This window comes from Uloborus diversus, chromosome 10, assembly GCF_026930045.1.
Source record: "Uloborus diversus isolate 005 chromosome 10, Udiv.v.3.1, whole genome shotgun sequence".
Classification (NCBI taxonomy): domain Eukaryota; kingdom Metazoa; phylum Arthropoda; class Arachnida; order Araneae; family Uloboridae; genus Uloborus; species Uloborus diversus.
The window spans coordinates 11567069-11586507 of record NC_072740.1 but is presented as its reverse complement, the minus strand read 5'-3'; the positions used below and the strand labels follow the sequence as shown (position 1 = coordinate 11586507).

The 19439-nt window shown below is 32.4% G+C and overlaps 1 protein-coding gene across 1 annotated transcript in view; it reads right to left on the bottom strand.

Annotated features, from left to right (window-relative positions):
• The window catches only part of LOC129231353 (uncharacterized), a 93703-nt gene that overhangs the window by 66847 nt on the left and 7417 nt on the right, over window positions 1–19439 (bottom strand). Inside the window, exons 2-3 of the mRNA XM_054865645.1 lie at window positions 9230–9292; window positions 9003–9095 (exon numbers count right to left, since the gene is read on the bottom strand). Of these exons, the coding sequence (XP_054721620.1) occupies window positions 9003–9095; window positions 9230–9292 (156 nt within the window). The remainder of the gene's footprint in view (window positions 1–9002; window positions 9096–9229; window positions 9293–19439) is intronic.

The window sequence follows — 19439 nt, the reverse complement described above, 5'->3', positions numbered from 1 at the left end:
TGTTACTTAAAGCTATAGATTAGCGGTCACTATTCACCAACGGGCAACGATTTCATGGAAAATGGCTACCAAAGAATCAAGTCCCAGTCGCCAAAGGTGGTGGTCATGCGCTTCCATTTTGTTTAAAAAAAATACTGCGCTACGACAACATGCATCCAATCCTATTTAGGCCCTTCTGTTGAATCTCTAGTAATCATTACCTTGATTTTGTAAAATATTTTTTTTTCATCGTTCATTTCAAATCAAATATTTTCAAAATAATCGGAGTTTGAGCGATCATGAATACATATATATATATATATATATATATATATATATATATATATATATATATATATATATATATATATATATATATATATTCCGAATGCCATGAAAAATAATAGTGTCAGGTGACAGAAATTTTCTGACTAATAAAGGAATCAAAGCCTGTTTTCATTTATAGTAGGGGATATAGCGACAGTTTTTAATACATTATTTATATAAAGCCAGAATTTTTTTAAATCAAAGATTAGTTTACTTAAAAGAAGAAAACGCGAGTCTACCAAAAAGTTATCGTTGCAATAATTAATAAAAAATTTTGCAATATGTTGCAAAAACTTGTGAAATTGTCTTATATATATAAGGCTGAAACTCGGTAATGTTATTGATTACGTATAAGCATAACGAAAAATATATGTCTACCGCGCCCGAAGCGTTGCTGTGCCGTGTCTACCACCCACGCAAGGTGTGAAAAAATCAGTCAATTTTGACTTAAATATGTAAGCCTAAAATTTTTTTAAATAATTGTTTATAATGTATGAAATACAAAAACAAAAGTCTACCAGTTGTGTTATGTTGCAAAGGCATGATAGACGCCACGGAATGTCGACCTCGTACCTGTATGTACCGTTTATCGGGCTGCTAGCTCTCGCTCAAAAAAGTTTGCTTATCGTCCCGAAATTTAAATAAATAAAGCTGATTTATTTTTTAATAAATAGTTTAAATCCTATTTTCACTAAAATTTTTTGTCTACCGCGACTAAGAGGTTGCATAGTCTTTGGTAGACGTTGCTTAAAATATAAGGTAGTTGGAAAAGTATGATTATTTTATCTTTTCATTCTTTATAAATGAAAATTTTTCAATTATTATTTTTTTTATGATTACAATTTTCTATTATATTTAAATTGATTTTCATAATTTTGTTACATTATTCATATATATATATATATATATATATATATATATATATATATATATATATATATATATATATATATATATATATATATATATATATATATATATATATATATATATAACTTCAAAAATATTTTGAATCACCACCTTTTGAAATACATTTCGTAAATGGAGAAGTAAAGCTGTTTATTCATCTACTGCGAAGAAAGAAGTGGGGAGAGGGGAAGGACACGCATATAATAACCTTGGGTCTGGGGCCTGGGCCTGAGTAAGGCCCCTATAGTGGAGGAGCCGACGCATCCGCCATTTTGGAGCAAACTTGATCCAGTGCTTCGCGGCGATAGCATTGCTGCTGATTTTTATATTTCTTTAGCATATGTTAAATTCGGTCAACAGATAATAGCCATCTGCAGAACTGAAAAATCTGCCTTACTGCATTTACTGAAAAATAACAGATCTTTTAAAAAATAATAAGCACTTTTCATAATGCACTCACTCAAAAGGACAAAATAACTTTTCTGAGTCAGAAAAGACAATTTAAGAATTCCTGTAGTTTTCAAAATTTTACAAGAAAATGACACCACAAACGAAGAAAAGTGCGGTTCTAGTCATGTAGAGAATGTTTTACCATTATCTAGCTTTCAATCATAAATTTAATTGTTGAAACACGCATTTTTTTCCTTAATGGGAAAGTTTGGTTTAAAATGACTTGAGCGCACTTTTCTTCGTTGTGAAATCTTTTTCTTCAAAGAATTAAAAACTACAGGAATACTTAAATTGTCCTTTCTGACCCAGAAAAGTTATTTTGTCCTTTTGAGTGCATTATGAAAAGTGCTTATTATTTTTTTTTAAAAATCTGTTATTTTAAAGTTTTTCGTTTTCAAACAAAATTGTACTTTAGAATTTGATTTTTTAGCGTTAAGTTGTACCTTTAGGTTAAACAAATCATTTAATGAAATTCTGAAGTCTGTAAGTGGTCTAGTTGCTGATTATACGGAAAAGATTGGTTTACAACATACAAGTAATTTAGGATAAAGATCCTAATACGTCTTTTTACTTAACCCCGTTATCGATTATTGGCCTAGATGCATAGATGAGGATAAAAACCCTAAGAAAGCAACGACTGTGAATAAATTTCATTCTTGCTCCAGAGAGGACTTGATTCAAAATTTTCATTGTGATTACTATTAACATTACATTTGCAAGGCAACAAAATTTGTAACAATGGATTTTATATTTAATCATTTAATGGGGAAATTACATCAAATTTGCTATTTTCCATCCTAACTGAAATAATCATGTTATTTCAGAATTTTAAATTTTCAGCCTTAAGTTGTACCTTAAGATTAAGCAAATCATTTAGTAAAATCCAGAAGTCTCTTAGTGATCTAGTTGCTGAAATATAAGCAAAAGCACCCCTCAGATTACTCCATGACAATCAGGCCAAGTGTAATAAAAGTGCTTAAAAAACATCAATTCTGAACCACCTAAATTTCTCATCTATGATGGATTCTTTTTATTATATCTAATGAAAGAAATTCCATCATCTTATGCTATGATATTGAGAAAATTATTAAGTATGTTCAGCAGTATTCCTAGTAATTGTTTTCGACACGTAACCCGTGTCCTTCCATAAAAGATAACGAACATATCGTCGCCTCAGAGCAACAGTAAGATATCTAATCCCAGAAATAACACTAAGGTATCTTACACTGTAAAAACGATTCAGAAACGTTCCTGGAAAATAATAGGCAGCTGATACGCCCAATATCTGCCAGTAACATATCTTGCAAATTCCAGGAACTTTTTCCGCTAAAATTCAGTAACTTTCCTGATATTATCATGGAAGCCTCCTGAAAAATTCAGAAATCTTCCCGTTTAAAACCAGTCGTGTCCGTAGAAATAATATCTTGACATCATTCTGATTTATCAAGAAAGTTAAAAGAGCATTATTGGAAACATGGCCAAAGCTATGCCAGAATTGCAAGCAAGTAGCGAAAATTTTACTTGCCTGCAAATCTTGCACATCATCGCAGTCCACACTTTTTCGCTCCCTTTGGAAGCTTAATTAGCACGGGCAGGCCGTACTTAAATTAAAGTCGATACACTTTATAAATACGTTCAGTTAATCTTTAAACTGGGAGCTAAAAATATTTTTCACAACAGTGAAAAGTCTGCATTCTTGCGACTTGTAGCAATTCAGGAAACTTTTTGACAACAATACTTAATTTTTCCAGGAAGTGGGTAAAAACAGTTAAAATCCCGAAACGTGACACGGAAATACCCAGTAACGTTTCGGAATTTTTTTACAGTGTACTGTTGTTCTGAGGCGAATATATATTAAGCGGAACTCACAGAGGTCAAAAAACTCAGATAGGAGACCCTGCAACACGTCCCTCTGACTTTTTGAATCAATTAAAAAATATTACTTTTTAAGAAGATTTGCTAGAATATTTACTAAAAAACTGGGAACGAGATAACAAAGCGATTTATTTTCAAGATAAATTTGTGTATATTAACTACAAACAGTGTTATAGATTTGAAACCATCAACAGAAAAGTTGTAAAAATAGTAGATCATATTCAATCGTGCCCCAGACCGCGAAAAATCCGACATAAAAATGATTTACCATCTTTGTAATTTTTGAAAAGCTGCAGCCTCCATATGACGTCCTCCTACGATGTTCAGATACTGATGTATTAGTTATAATATTGGCTAACATGAAGTTTTTGAGTTCTTAAATAAAGATCTGGACGGAAGTTGGCGTTGGAAAATCATTAAGATGTATCAATGTCTCTGAACTTTACAAGAATTTAGGAGGAAACGTTTGTTCCGCCTTGGTTGCTTTACACGCAATGACTGGTTGTGATCAAAATCCGGCTTTTTTCCGAAAAGGAAAAGTCCGGCCTTACGCTCTATTTACAAAGTCGGAAGAATACACAGGAGCGTTAATAAATTTGAGTAAGTATCAGCCATCGCACAATGTAAAATGCATGTCGCAAATTCGAATACAATTCGAAATTTCGGAAGAGTTTGTGCGCCGAATGTACAGACAAAATAAAATGAAAAAAATTAATGATGCAAGAACCATCACGTTTTTAAAAGTTTATAAAAATTTTGAAAAAAGATAAAGTAATTCTCGAAAACATGAAGAGTTTTGATCCGTCATCCTTAACAATATGATAGTCTGAACTTCGTGAACATTTCCTCAGAACAGCTTGCATTTCGCAAATTTGGACAAATTCTCATTTAAAAAATCTGACAAGCTTATCACCTCTTGACTGTGGATGGAAAATTGCGGACAACTGAAAAGTTTTTAAATGGTTTACTGAAAACAATTACCGCAACCAATAAAAGATGTTACATTCGAAGCACAGCCTTCTGCCTCAGGTAATCTTTTTTTTTTCAACCAGACTTGGCTTTTAATAAAATTCTTTCTTTTTTTTATCAATTGTTTTCTATTACAGATATTGATGATTTTACCGAGACAGCTAATAATAGTACCGACATTCACAGTGATGATGATTATTGAACTGACAATGATGCTAAGTTGAGCGTAAGACATTTTGAATATGAATTCAGCAACGAAAGCGAAAACGAAAATTATTTGGGCGCGTCAGACGTGAGCACCTGATGAATAGTTCGTTTAAATAAAATTATGTTCCTTGCTACAGTTTTATAGGTCACTAGTGGTAACCGCACGGCTTTGCCCGTAATGGAAAAATTAAAAGGTCTTTTGGTTCGCCTGTATATTTACAAAGAATGTATGGTGAACTTTCTCGCCAATTGGCTTGTACCCATGTTACTGTTACACGTTATGATAATTTCGTAATTTACTCGTCCATCTTATGATAATTTTGTTCTTAAAACTGGAATAGAAAAAGAATCACATCGAACTTTCGAAAAATCGCTTCGAGGTGCACACCCCCATGCTACAAACTAACTTTGTGCCAAATTTCATGAAAATCGGCCGAACGGTCTAGGCACTATGCGCCCCACAGAGATCCAGACATCCTACAGACATCCTCCGGACATCTAGACAGAGAGACTTTCAGCTTTATTATTAGTAAAGATTAATTAATATGTAAAGTACTGTTTATTTAATTATTTTTAATTATTTATTGTTATGTAAGATCGATGCAAAAAATTTTATTTCATAAGTACTTGACCGTAAAAAATAAAAAATAAATAAATAAAAGATGCATAATTTAAAAGGTCAAGACATTATTAATGAAAAATGAATTTCACTATAATTTTGTACATAATTTTAATTTTAATAAAATATTTTTAAATTTTATTTAAATGTTAAATTTATTTTTTTAATATACTTAAATCATTCATACTTTTCCAACTACTTTATAGTTTAAGCAACGTCTACCAAAGGCTATGCAACCTCTTAGTCACGGTAGACTAAAAATTTTAGTGAAAATAGGATTTAAACTATTTATTAAAAAATAAATCAGCATTATTTATTTAAATTTCGAGACGATAAGCAAACTTTTTTGAGCGAGTGCTAGCGGCCCGATAAACGGTACATAGAGGTACGAGGTCGACATTCCGTGGCGTCTATCATGCCTTTGCAACATAACACAACTGGTAGACTTTTGTTTTTGTATTTCATACATTATAAACAATTATTTAAAAAAAATTTAGGCTTATATATTTAAGTCAAAACTGACTGATTTTTTCACACCTTGCGTGGGTGGTAGACACGGCACGGCAACGCTTCGGGCGCGGTAGACATATATTTTTCGTTATGTTTATACGTAATCAATAATATTACCGAGTTTCAGCCTTATATATATATAAGACAATTTCACAAGTTTTTGCAACATATTGCAAAATTTTTTATTAATTATTGCAACGATAACTTTTTGGTAGACTCGCGTTTTCTTCTTTTAAGTAAGCTAATCTAATATTAAAAAAAATTCTGGCCTTATATATATTGTCGTAAAATTTCGGTCGCTATCTCCCCTACTATTAGTTTTTAGTGCCATCTGTATTTTATTTACAAATTTGTAAAATGCTTTTTTTTTTGTTGTATGCTTATTTCTTTATTTTAAGACTTATATCCAGATAAATTTTGTTTATTGTTTTTTTTTTTTAATATCATAACCTTTTAATTTGTTATCATAATCTTTTAATCCTTTAATGTGTATTTTACATATGGTTCAAAAGCTGTTGTCCTCATTACTTATGAAAAAATAAGTAGTGAGAATATACGAAGTTTTCATACGTTCTGTATGAAGATCAAAAATGTAGCAAGAAGCTTTCATAAACCTTTAGGTTTGTCGATGCATCAGACCAAAGATAAAATAGACTGAGCATTTTTGTTAATTCTATTCTGTCAACGTTTCTTTTATCACAATCACATAACCATTTGGACAAGGAACGGATTTTAACTTTCAGTCGGGTGGTTTTCAAATTTATTTTACAGTTAATTTGTGTAGAGACTTAATATTAGTATTGAAATATCAATACCATCAACTATCCCTAGCAAGAGTTTTTGTTTTTAACGATCTGCCGAGGCAGTAAAAAAATAAATAAATAAAATCTATCTTCAAAATAGATTCTCACAATGCTTCAAGAATCCTTATTTATTGTTATTTGAAATCAAGTTTCTTTCTTGCTTGATTGAATACGTAATATGTTTCTTGCATAGTTAAAGACTTGCTCCTTGCATTTTTCATCATTACCATCTAACAATTTTTAGAAGCTTTCATATGCGCAACAGGCAGCTCAAATAAATTTCAGCTTTAGTAGTAGTTATCATAACTTTGTTAATAAAATAAGAATTTTGTGCATAGAAATTTTGATACTTCTTGATTAGGAGTATTTGATGTCAAAGTAAATGGAAAAAAAAATTGCTGCAGGTCATAACCATCCTTACTTGTAATGAGTTATTTTTAATATAATTGGGAAATTTTGTACTTTTTATGGCTATATTGAGTAAACTTTTGTTCAAAATGTGCAAAACTTTAAAAATCAGGTAGCCATATTTCATGTCTTGTTAGGTTAAATATGTTGAAATGTCATTACCATCCAGCGCAAAAGTTATCAACATGTGGTTGGTAATGATAGACTGAGGATAAAATGACACTAAGTTCGTTAGTGCATTATTTCTACTATTTTAGTTACTTGTTTTTTTTTTTGAAAATTACAATTTTTTTAATTCGGATGTTTTTTTCATAAGTTAAATCAAAAAACTCATTTTAAAATAAGTGTTTGAGTATTTTTTAAAATGTCATTGCTTTTGCATTTTTGCAATTGACTTTAAACGAAAATATAAGAAAATTAGAAAAAAAATTGCACAATGACTTTTTGCCCAATTTACAAATTCAACCCTCAATATTTATAAAATAAATGAAGATCTTTTGTGAGCTTTTGCAGTTTACCAAAAACACATCTCTTTCTTTAAAATGCCCAACTGCACAACGTGTGAAAAGTTGAAAAATTACAAGATGACCTTTTTCTAGAGCGTGGGCCATAAATATTACAACAAAGTAAGATTTTTGTTTGTTGCAGACGAAGCAAAACTTTGGATTCCGATATTTGCCAAATTAATCAGAAAAAAGTTATTTAATGTTGAACATATTTTTTATCTCTTTTTATTCAACAGAATCCAAATTAATTGCTGCGTTATTCTTTGGTGTACTTTTTAAATAGCGAAAGTCAATTTTACTGACCTTCTAATTGTTAAGAATCTGCAACAATGAAATTTTCCCCTAGACTTCAATCCAAGTTAGAAAATAGCATACAATGATATGAGTTATGCTATGGAATGAACACATAAATGGCTTGAACACATTTTGAAAGACAAAAGGAATTTGAAATAATATGAGCTGTTAATTCATCTTGCTCTTCATATCAAACTGATTTCTAAACCATACTTTTATTTTAATGCACTAGCAGAGATAGCGTTTTCTTGGTTCTTCTCGATGCTAAAATCTGTTCAAAAAAATTTCTCAAATGTTACGGAAACTCGAGTATCCCATTATGATCTGGGGGATCTCAATATTTTCACTGCAACGGAATCTTACAAGACTAGATCATGAGAGATCTGTTTTTTCTGAGGTAAAATGGAGGAGACGCGCTTCCGTTGAAGCCGGCACTACTAGGCTGAGCTGCGAGGGCTGTTTTTCGTCAGACGGATAGGAATATTAGCAGGAGTTGTTTATCAGTCGTCTTACAATCTGGGTTTGATAGAAGGACTCCAGTACTGGAAAGCTATTATCTATATAGCTACTGGTATATCTAAACAACTGCCGGAAGCTATGAAAGCTTCTTGTCGTTACATTTTTCTTTCTTTTTCTTTTTTATATTATTTTATTTTATTGTTTTAATGAGAAATGAAAAAATTTAGATTTGACATCAATTGATGCATTAACACTAAAAATCCATGTTTGAATTTTTCTTAGTAGTTACATAACAATTTTTTTGTAGGCAGGGTACTTCGCTAAATATTCACTTTATAATAATACTGCCTCGTTTCTTCTAACTGCACTGTATCTGAAAAAATAAGCAAGGAACTGAAAAAAAAATTATGAAATGAAAGCAATTTATTGAACCCCCCGCTAATCCATCCCCCCTTCTTTCCTGAGATTTCCTTTCTTTGCTGCTGAAATCCTTAGGAAAGAGCTACTTCGATCCTTACACCGAGCTGGTAACAAAGAGATTTTTCCAATTCCAGTTCGTAAAAAAAAATTAAAAAATGGTTCAATGTAAGATTTTTGGGGATTAGCGAACAGTTCGTAAATTAGAGGTTGGTAAAATCAAGCGCCAACTGTATAATGCCAAAATAAATGGAAATAACTTTTACTTACCATCTGGATATTCGGCTGAATCCAAAGTATATTGAGCATAGTTTTCGGGTACATCTTCATCAGGGTTTTCATGAGCTTCATTTGAATGTATGTCTGAAAATTGAATTAGGTAAGAATTTATATAAGAACTATATTTATACTAAATTATTTCCAGGGATGTGATCATAGAAGTACTAACTACTCTTATTCTTATTAAGAATGATTACAATATGAAAAGTTGCACTGACCTGGTTTTGAAATATCTTCTGATGGAATTTCTTTGCTGCTTGAGGGATCATTAGTAAATTCCGCTACAAAAAATAAAGATTGAAAGTCAATTAATGGTGATAGGTAATGTTTTACCTGGATGCAAAGTTAGACATAATAAGAAGACATGTTGTTAAATCAAAGCTAACAAAATAATAACCAAAGATAATACGAAGAGTATTTTGTGTATTAATCAAAAAATAACTTCATAATATTTATTAACTTCGCTGTGTTTTTTGTTTTAATGGTGGCAAAAGGGAATTTTCACTTTCGATACTTTTCCATGTTTGTCGAAACTTATTCCAAGAGTTCAGCCGTTAAATACGTAACAGTGCTGTTTCAAAACAATAAAGTATGACTCACGTTGCATGCTATTTTAATATTACTTGTAGTTTTAAAAACATGCTTGGTGGAAAAAAAACTCTTGTTAATTAAAATTGTTCTAATAACCATTCAAAAAACGTCTAGAAATATTGTATTGATCGCAGTTTACTATAAGCATTTGTTAAAAGTATACGCGTCACTTTAAGTGTACTTCACTAATCGTGTACTGCCGTGGGCAGGTAAATGGCAGTATGCGCAAATTATTATAATTATAATTATTATTATTATTATTTTGTTTTGTTTTTTCATTTTTGTCAACTATTGTGCTTTCGCTTTATTGTACAAGCTTGCTTATTAGGTTTCCACTGAACATAAAACGCAAAAAAAAAAAGTCTAATTCCAGCATTTCCTTATTGTTAGTATTGAATTCAAAACGCGTTTCTTCAAGTACCTCGAAAACTCATTTCTGAAGGTACTGCCGATTACTTACCCACGGTAATTGTAAATCATTTATATATAAAATTCGAAAGATTTTTCCCTTGAGAAAAGATAAAGAAAAAAAAGCTGCTTAAAATTTCAATCCAACCGCTTATATGATACGACTTTCGATACCAATGTAATGAAATACATGTATGAGGGAAAATATTGACAATTTATTGCTGTCAATATTCTGTGAATAAACAGTAAGTTGTTGTTTGACTTGCATATTTATCCAAATTGGTCAGGAATATTATTTAAAATCATTAAATAATATATTTTGTTAGACAAATAAAATATATTCAATAATGTATTTTGTTTGTCTATATTCTCTGTAAATAATTTAGTATTGACATTTGACTTGACTACTTTATCCAAATTGATCCGAATTAAACTGCGGCAACTAAAAGTATTTCCCTTTACCGTAGTCCTTATTTTCTGCAAAATAATTATAAAATGTTAAATTCTGGAAAGAGGTAACATTTTCTTTTTTTTTGAAATGCTTTTTATATTTAATTAATGCAGTTTCGCATTATGAAATTTACGGAACCACAGGTTTTCAATGCAATATTTTTTCATGTTGTACCTGATCCAACCTTTTCTTGAGACCAAACCTAAAACTAAACACAAAAATATCATGGTGTAAGATTTTTGCCACTGTTTCGAAAAATAAAAACTTTTAACAAGTAAAATTCTTGCTGACAACTTTTTTATGCTATTTACTAGGACAAATTTCGTTTCACACATAGATATAACTTCAGAAAATATCTGTCATTTGTGTAAAAGCAATTACCTTATTTTTTTCTCTAGAACAAAAACGGTTTTTGATTACTCATATGTTTAAAAATTTCTTCCTTCATTTCTTTTTCTGTCTTTTTTTATTTCGTGTTCTTTGAAGCTAGCTTAAGCTCGAACATTCAAGAAAATATAAAACCAGGGGATAAAAATACAATGACTTTTTCATTTAGCTTTTTTTTTTCAAAGATAAATGCAAGCTCTCTGATGTAAGCATTTTTGTCCTCCTTAGCTTTCTTTAAATACGCTCTTCATCGTCGCTGAACTCTCAGCCTACTTTAACGTATAGTTTTAAAAAATGTCGACTTTTGAGCTACTTTCTAGTTTGGGAAGCTTAAAAATATAAAGCTGAGCATAAATGTTTTGTAATAAACTTACATTTGTTGATAATTTTGCAAGTATTTTTTGTGACGCTGTTAATCATCCGTCATCTCACAAATGGTTGTATTTCACTTTTCATGAGTTATGCAGGATATTAAATTGATTTATCTTTAAAAGGAGGATTTCGGTATAAAACGTTTTCTAAACTGTATTTTTACATAAAAAATGGCGAAACACAGTGGCTGCAAAACAAAATATATGCAGGGACAATGAAAAGCCGGTATTAAAAACTTACTAGAAAATTTGAATTTTTGAGATACGTCCATTATTGAGGCTGTCGACAAAATAAAATTAGAAAAGAATTTATTTACGTAATTCATAGTAATAGTGCATACATATCTGAGGTGACAAAAGCCATGGGATAATGAAACGTAAATATACAGATGGTAATAATATCGCGTGCAACATCAATAAATGGGCAGTGTATTGATAGGGCTTTGGGATGATAGTATGAGCTAGACGCGTGCATTACTTCATTTCAGAAATTGTTGAAGAATTCATCATTCTGAGATTATTAGTGTCAAAACATAGCCGGAAATAACTAATTCCAGTCATAACCTCCCGTCAGGAATGACGCAGAGGCTAATCGTCTGCACTTAATGACTGAGATCAGCAACACAAGTAACACTGAGAGTAATAACCACAGGAATCAATGCGGGTCGTAGGAGGAACGTGTTCGTTAGAACAGTGCGGTAAAATTTAGCTGTAATATTCTATGACAGTAGCAGAACGATTTAAGTGCCTTTATAAACCGCGCGACATCCCCTTCAGCGCCTCTCCTAGGCGTCTAACCATATCAGTTAGGCTCCATGTGAGGGGGAAACCTTGACTTGGTTAATTGAATCACCTTTTTAGTTGATGGGGGCTGGTGGTTCTCTTCGAGTGTGGCGTAGGACCCAAGAAGCCACGAACCCAAGCTATCAACTAGACGATGTGCGAGCAGGTGTTGACTCTGCAATGATGTGGACTGTTTTTACATGGCATGGATTAGATCCTCTGGTCCAAATACACAGACCATTGGTTGGAAATGGTTATGTTAGTACTTTTAAGACCACTCACTGGGGGGGGGGGGGTTATTCATGGATTTCGTCCCTCAACACGATGACATTTTAATGATGACAATGCGTCATCTCACTAAGTCACAAGCCTTCGCAAGTGACTTAAATTATATTCTAGACAGTTCTAGTGAATGATTTGGCCCCCTTGATCTCCCAACATGAATTTAATCGATCATTCATGGGACATAATCGAGCGGTCAGTTTGTGGACAAAATCCTGCACCAGCTGCGTTTCCGCAATCATCTATGTTTAAAGTTGCAGTATATAATGGCAACAGGCCTTATATGCTCTTCTCAAGGCGTGCCATCGGCAATAATTGAGATTTGTCACCAAAATTCACACACTGGGTTTACAATGGAGTAATTGTATCTACGGTTACCTATGGGGCGTTGAGTGTAATGTAACAGCTGAGGGTTGCTTCACCAAAGTACAAAGAAAGGAACCTATTGTAATCACTAGTGCCATGAGAACAACTCCTTCTCATAGCTTTGAACTCCTTCTAGGCTTGCTTCCACTGCATAAGCAAGTGGAGTTGTCGGCGATTCTGTGTTCATATTGCCTCAAACTCATGGGCCTCTCTCTAGAAGCCACCTCATAGCCTGTCTCTGTATGATAAACTTTATACAAGTACTATTAAGCATCCTTATTTTATGATGCCTTCAGATTGGATGTTAAAACGCTTCAGTTTTAATGCCAATTATAACATTGTGTTTCCTTCTAGAGAACAATGGAAGGATTCTCATGAAATCATTGGCAAAGCACCTGAAATTTGGTTTATGGATGAGTCTAAGTCAGCATCTGAAACAGGTTCGAGTGCCTACTGCAGCAGCAACAACACAAAGCTGTGGTTCTCGCTAGGGAAGCTAACTACTGTCTACCAGGCAGAAACGTAAGCCATTTTGGCATGTGCAACTTACTGCCTAAAGCGAGGCATAACCGGTAAGGTCATAAGAATCTTCCCTGATATCCAAGCCGTGTTAAAAGCTCTCAATCGATATTGCTTCTCAGCGAAGACAGTATGGGGAGTGACACAATGCATTGGTGAGACTAGCCAGGAGCAATAAGATTTTCCTGTACTATGATGTTATACCATTTGTGGTACCTGAGCCTGCCCATTGTTTGCCCTACAATGCAGTCAAAATTACTGTAAAGAACCTACTAATGGGTCAATCGTATGGTAGGTGACTTCAGTCTGACTCTCAGAGACAGGCTAAAGTTCTTAACCAGCGGCCTCTCTGGTTTAGATCCATGGAGCTGCTTAGTTTGAGTAGGAAATAGATTAAAAGGCCCATTGGGTTACTAACTGGACATTGCTCTCTTAATAGACATCTTAATGTAATGGGTGTTACTGTATTTCAGTAAATTGTTTTTTTCATAAAAATTGAAAAGAAATCCTTTTCCCCTAGTTGCACACGTATAGTTTCTGCTTCCTAAAACTAAATTGTTGGTTTAAGAAAGTCATTGTAACAGATTTAATTTTTTTCAGTAGTTCTTTCACTTTTATTTCAGTGCCCATTTTCTACTAAGTTTCTTCAAAGTAAACGGGTTTTGACGAATAACTACACAATTAATTTAACGGTCTGTCAAAAATTAGGATCATTTTCTGTTTCAAGGATATAATAATAACACATCAATCTACTCAAGATCCTCCGTTTCTTCAAAATTTTTACTTACATGTTTTAATCTTCGTCCTTTGATCTCTTCAGTTAAAAATACTATTTTTTTTTCTCAAACACCATTTTTATCAGATGAATGAAACCAAAAAAGAAAAAAAAACAACAATGACATGGGATTTACAAAATTTAGGCCATGCTAGATTATATTTTCAAAACTTCCCTAAATTTCATTTTGATTAAAACAACAGTAAATCCCCCTCCCCCCGCATCTCCCTCTTCAAATTGGGTCTTTAGTTGAATATTGGTACTTTTTGTATGAGTTTTTGAAAAGTACTCGCAACGTAATCAGCATAATATGTAGGTACTCAAAAATGATCGCTTATAAGAATGTTTCCTCATAGTATAAAATTGAGAAACTGAGCTATAGCAAAATTGAGCTATTTAAGTATTTTAGTTATTTTGAGAACCGAATGAGAGTTGCTGTCGTTTTTAACGGGTCTACGTGTTAGCTTTTCACCATTTGCAGACCAAGTGCACAACTCAGGAGATTTGAAACCATTAACCATTCTTTCACGAGATACCACTCTCTGCAGATGCCATTAACATGTGAGAAACTCAAAGCCTAATTTCTCACCTGATGGAGACATTTTTACGATACGAACTGCCCCAGAATTTAATTTAGCAGAGAACGTTCTTGACAAATAGATACTGAAAGGATCTTTAACATGTCACTTTGACATGGACCTCGACTATTTTCTGCATCATGAAAATCCTCGAACTTGGGCCGAATTTGAACCAGCAGACTTGAGTATGAGAGGCCAACTCCTTACCAGTTCTCAGCTCTGTAGACGAACCGAATTTTTGGGTAGTATCTATCGCTACGGTTCAAACAGTATGTTTCCATGAAATTGGAATCAGTACCGAGAATTTAGGTTACTTTGTACTATTTTCTGAACCAGAGTTTTTTGAGTCGGTATACTATGGTCAGCATATCAATTTTCAGAAGACAGTTCTTAAGTAAATTACCGCCCTTTAGCCAGGGCTAAAGCAGAAATACATGAAATTACTGAATAGACCATGCCTTGCCATCAATCTTCGAGTTGAACCGAACCATCGCTTCGGTCACTCGGCTGGTCTGTGCTAATTCTACATTAGCTACCAGTTTGTTTGGCCCTCTTGGCTTCCATAAGAGGTTTTCCATCTCCAGCTCAGTCACTTTCCTATGCCGGGCTGATGAGTGCTAATAAGCACGAAACTGCAGTCCTCGGCTGGAAATGACTGAGCTGGCGGTGTATTTCATGACAGTTCTTAAGCTCAAGAAGATTATTAATTAGTCACAAAAGTTCTTTTTTTTTTAGTTTAACAACGGGTTAAAATCTGATCTGAAGTACCCATATCCAGAGTTTATTTTGCACTGCTCTTACATTTTCGTTGGTTTTAAGAGATGGGGCAAGATTAGCAAAGGTCAAAACTACATTGCACTATTTAATGAAAAAACAAATATACAATGCTTTGAAAAGAATACTCACTTCAAAAACTAAAAAACTTTTGAAGTTTTTAATTTAAAACCAAATTTCTTCCTCCTTTTCTCTCTTTTCTTCTTTTTCAGTTTTAAAATTAAGTTGAGTTAATACCGTGGCAAGTTTTGCCACTACGTTTATTTAACAACTTAGCCAAAATTACTCAACTGTAAAAAACATACAACAAATGCTTCCTCTCCTTGCAGTGAAGAAATTATGTGTTTTCTGGGGACTTTTTGCACGCTTTTTTTTTTTTTTTTTTGAGTTTATTATTGAGTGTTCCTCTTGGTATTTTGTAATAAGCATCTGCTTCTCTCTGAGTTATTCTTTTTCTTCTCACGGTCCTATAGACAGTCTTAAAACCACTTCTCTAGAGTAGTTGCTAAAACATACAGTTCCAACGACTTGTTTACATACCCTTCGCTTCAAATGAATCATGTACAGTAAAAAGAAACAAAATATACTACCGAGTTTCTAATTTTTGTAACTGGTAACCCCAATTTAAACTCAAATTGGCATTCGGAACAATAATTCTGTCTGACGCTTCTCACACTTGCATTAACTGTACAACCGAAATAAGAATGACTAAGGGGATAAATAAGAAAAAGAAAGACTTAGAACTAACCTTCTGGCTGTGTACACAACCCGTGTTATAAGATACTCGCAGTAAACTTTGTATTTATGTTTTGAACTTATTGTTCACGTTCACTAGGGAAATTACAAATGCATCATAAACATATACAAATTCCCACAAAAAATTCGTTACAATACTGCATGCGTTGCCATCTGTTGGCATGGTGACAAACTAACCGTTTTCGTTCTCTATAACGCTACTGAAGTTCGAGCAAGAAAATTTCAAATGTGATGCGAAGCAAGATACATTAAAGTAGCATTATTTTATTTTAAAGCAGGATTTTTAGCATGAATAAGCAAATTAAATGAACACCTTTAGCATACAATTATATTAGAATGTGAAATATATGCTTCGGATATTACATATTATTATACATATTAAAGATATCTAAGAAATTGTATTGTAAAAGAAACCATTTACGTTCACATTACGTTCAATTTTTAGTTCACATTACTTTCTTTTTTTTTTGTCTTTGTGTGTATGTGTGTGCATGTTTTTTTCCCCTCAATTTTCTGAAACAAAGCTATGTTTATGAGAAATCCTGCAAGGTAACCACATCCAGCCTTTCAAGTGACGGAAATATATCACTAAAGCTTACTGTTTGTTGCACGAGGGTACGATAAAAACGTGCACTCGAAAACTGAAAGCCGAAGAAGAATCACTCAGTAAAAATAGCTCAATCCTCGCTGGGGCCTCATTCTTCATAGATGAATAAGTTTCGGGAAAGAATGGTATGTGTTCTGCCATCTGCTAAAATAATTTTGCCGAAAGGTTCCCATTTTTCTGATAAAGACGAAATCTAAATACTTTTAATTCAGAAACTATACATGTTTTACTGTGAAAGAGCAAAAACAAAATAATAAGAAGATTTGTTGCACATGAAACCCATCGGGGGGAAATACGTTTAAAGGCATTTTTAAAAGTTTTGCAAAAATTTCCTTACTCAGAACATTTTTATAACACAAGTATCTTATTTTTATCCAAACTGTAACATCCCGTTTTTTTTCTTTTTTTTTTTTAAATGTTTTTTTAATTACCTTACTCTGAGTTATTTTATAACACTAGTAAAAGATTACTTATATCCAAACAGCAACATCCCATTAAAAACTAATAATAATAATTACCTTGCTCTGAATAATCTTAACACAAATAAACATGCTATTTATATCCATGCTGCAATATCCCTTTTTTTTATAAACTTCTTTATCTTTCATTTCTTGCTTTGTTTATTTCTGCATTGATCTATGTTCTTTTAAACATCACATACCGATAGAGAAAGTATTTTATCGCCTGTTAAGTGCTTTTGAGGTTTTGATGAGAAGAGTTTTTTGTATTTCTTCTGTCTTTGATTAATGTTTCTACTGCTGTAGGAATTTACATTTTATTATTTCCACTCTATCTCTCTTTATTTAAAAAAAAAAATTGGTTTCATTTCATATTTGGTGTTAATTTTGAATTTTTATTTTCTTTACTAAAAGAGTTCTTTTATATTTATTTTAACCGTTATAAGAGAACAATAACTTAAATCAATTAATTATTCAAACACAATATTTGTGTTTGTTATCTTGTGCTCGTTATAACTAATTACCTAATAAAAAACCATGCATTTTTGAACAATTAATGCTCTTAGCAAAATCATCACTAAGTTTCAATTCAATAAATCTTTAAAATATATTTATATAATTTTAAAAATTTGTAAAAAGTTTTTTATTGTCAAAAAAATTGTTTTCAGCTTTTGTTTTCTTTTCTGTGGTTTCTTTTGTGAATGCATAAAAATATAATTTCAGTTGCTGATTTAAACATCATGATTGGCGCTTGTTTTGATTATCGTGTCGAGTGATGACGATCCTTTTCAAAAAAGAGCTTCAAAGTTTCCCTTTATAACAGTTTCCGTAATGAGGTTTTTTTTTTTTTTTTTTTTTTTTTTTTGTCGGGGAAAGCTGATGATTTTATTAGCGAATCTACTTACTAAGCTTTTGTATTTACATAACGTGATATCATAATTAGCTAAAATAATAATTTTTCACTCTGTTTATAAAGTACTTTTGTAAATTTTAAATGATTTCCTACACGACAGTTGTAATCACCACTCGCTATGCAAATATAGAGCAAATCGGACATCGGAATACAAGAAGTTTTACTAAATAATTGCGCCAGGACATTAGTTACAAACTTTAAAATTTTTTATACATATATTTTTTAATGAACAGATATAAAGTTAATTTTTAGTTTATTTTAACTAACCTGAAGTTAAAGAAACCAAAAAGAAAATTCGAGCTTCCACTTATAAGCGAGACTGCACTTCACTATAACAAGAATGAGCATTTGGAAACAGGAAAAAAAATAACATAGTTGATGGGACTTAGAGTTATTAAGAATAAACCTCATATAGTTGACAGACTTTTCTTACAATAAATATTTTTACTCTAGGTGTTAGTATTTCAGCTAAGCTCTACGCGTTCAAATTTCGATTATTATTGAAGAGGCGTTTTATGGAGCAAAAATATTGACAGAGAAAGAGAGAGCAAAAAAACAAAACTTCATTTTTTTTTTCATCAAGCTGGATACTCTCATTGACATTCTCTAAAATCACAAGTTGAAATGCACTAAAAAAATTCCGAATCATCACTGATTTTTCCTGTGGAACGTTTCAGGATTTTATGGGTTTTCATCTATTTCCCCGTAAAATCAAGTATCTTTTCAAAAAAGCTTCCTGCATTGCTACAAGTTGCACGAATGCAAACTTTTCAACGCTGTGAAAAATATTTTTAACAACCTGTTTAACAATTGACTGAGCGTGTTTAATAAGTATACCGACTTTAGTTCAATTACGGCCCGTCCATATTGACTAAGCTCTTAAGGAGAGCGAATAAGTCTCTGGATAGCTGCAGCTTTGCAAGGCAAGAATTGCAGGGAAGAGAGATGCTTGGTTCGTACTTGCAATTCTGCCTTAGCTATGGCCATGGTTGCATTGATGCTTCTGGAGCTCTTTTAGTAAGTAAGGAAGATTCTATTCAGCTACATTAAACCAACTTAATTTACCTTTAAAGTTCCAGACTTGCTTTAACCGGGGAGCATTTCAAATTCTTCAAAAAAATTCAAGGATAATTTCAGGCAGTTTACTGACTTTCAGCGGAAAACGTTCCGGGTTTTTGCAAGATATGTTACTGGCTGAGATTGTGCACATTAGCTGCCCATTATTTTCCAGGAACGTTTCTGAATCTTTTTATAGTGTGTGTGTCTTGGTAAAAGTATAACGTAACTTCTAACACTAGAAACTCCGCAGTATTTTTGATACTTACCTAACGCTGGCACTCAAGTGTCTCTTGAAGAAATAAGTTATAATTGGATATTTTATGCTTAGATTATACTATGCTGTTTTTATA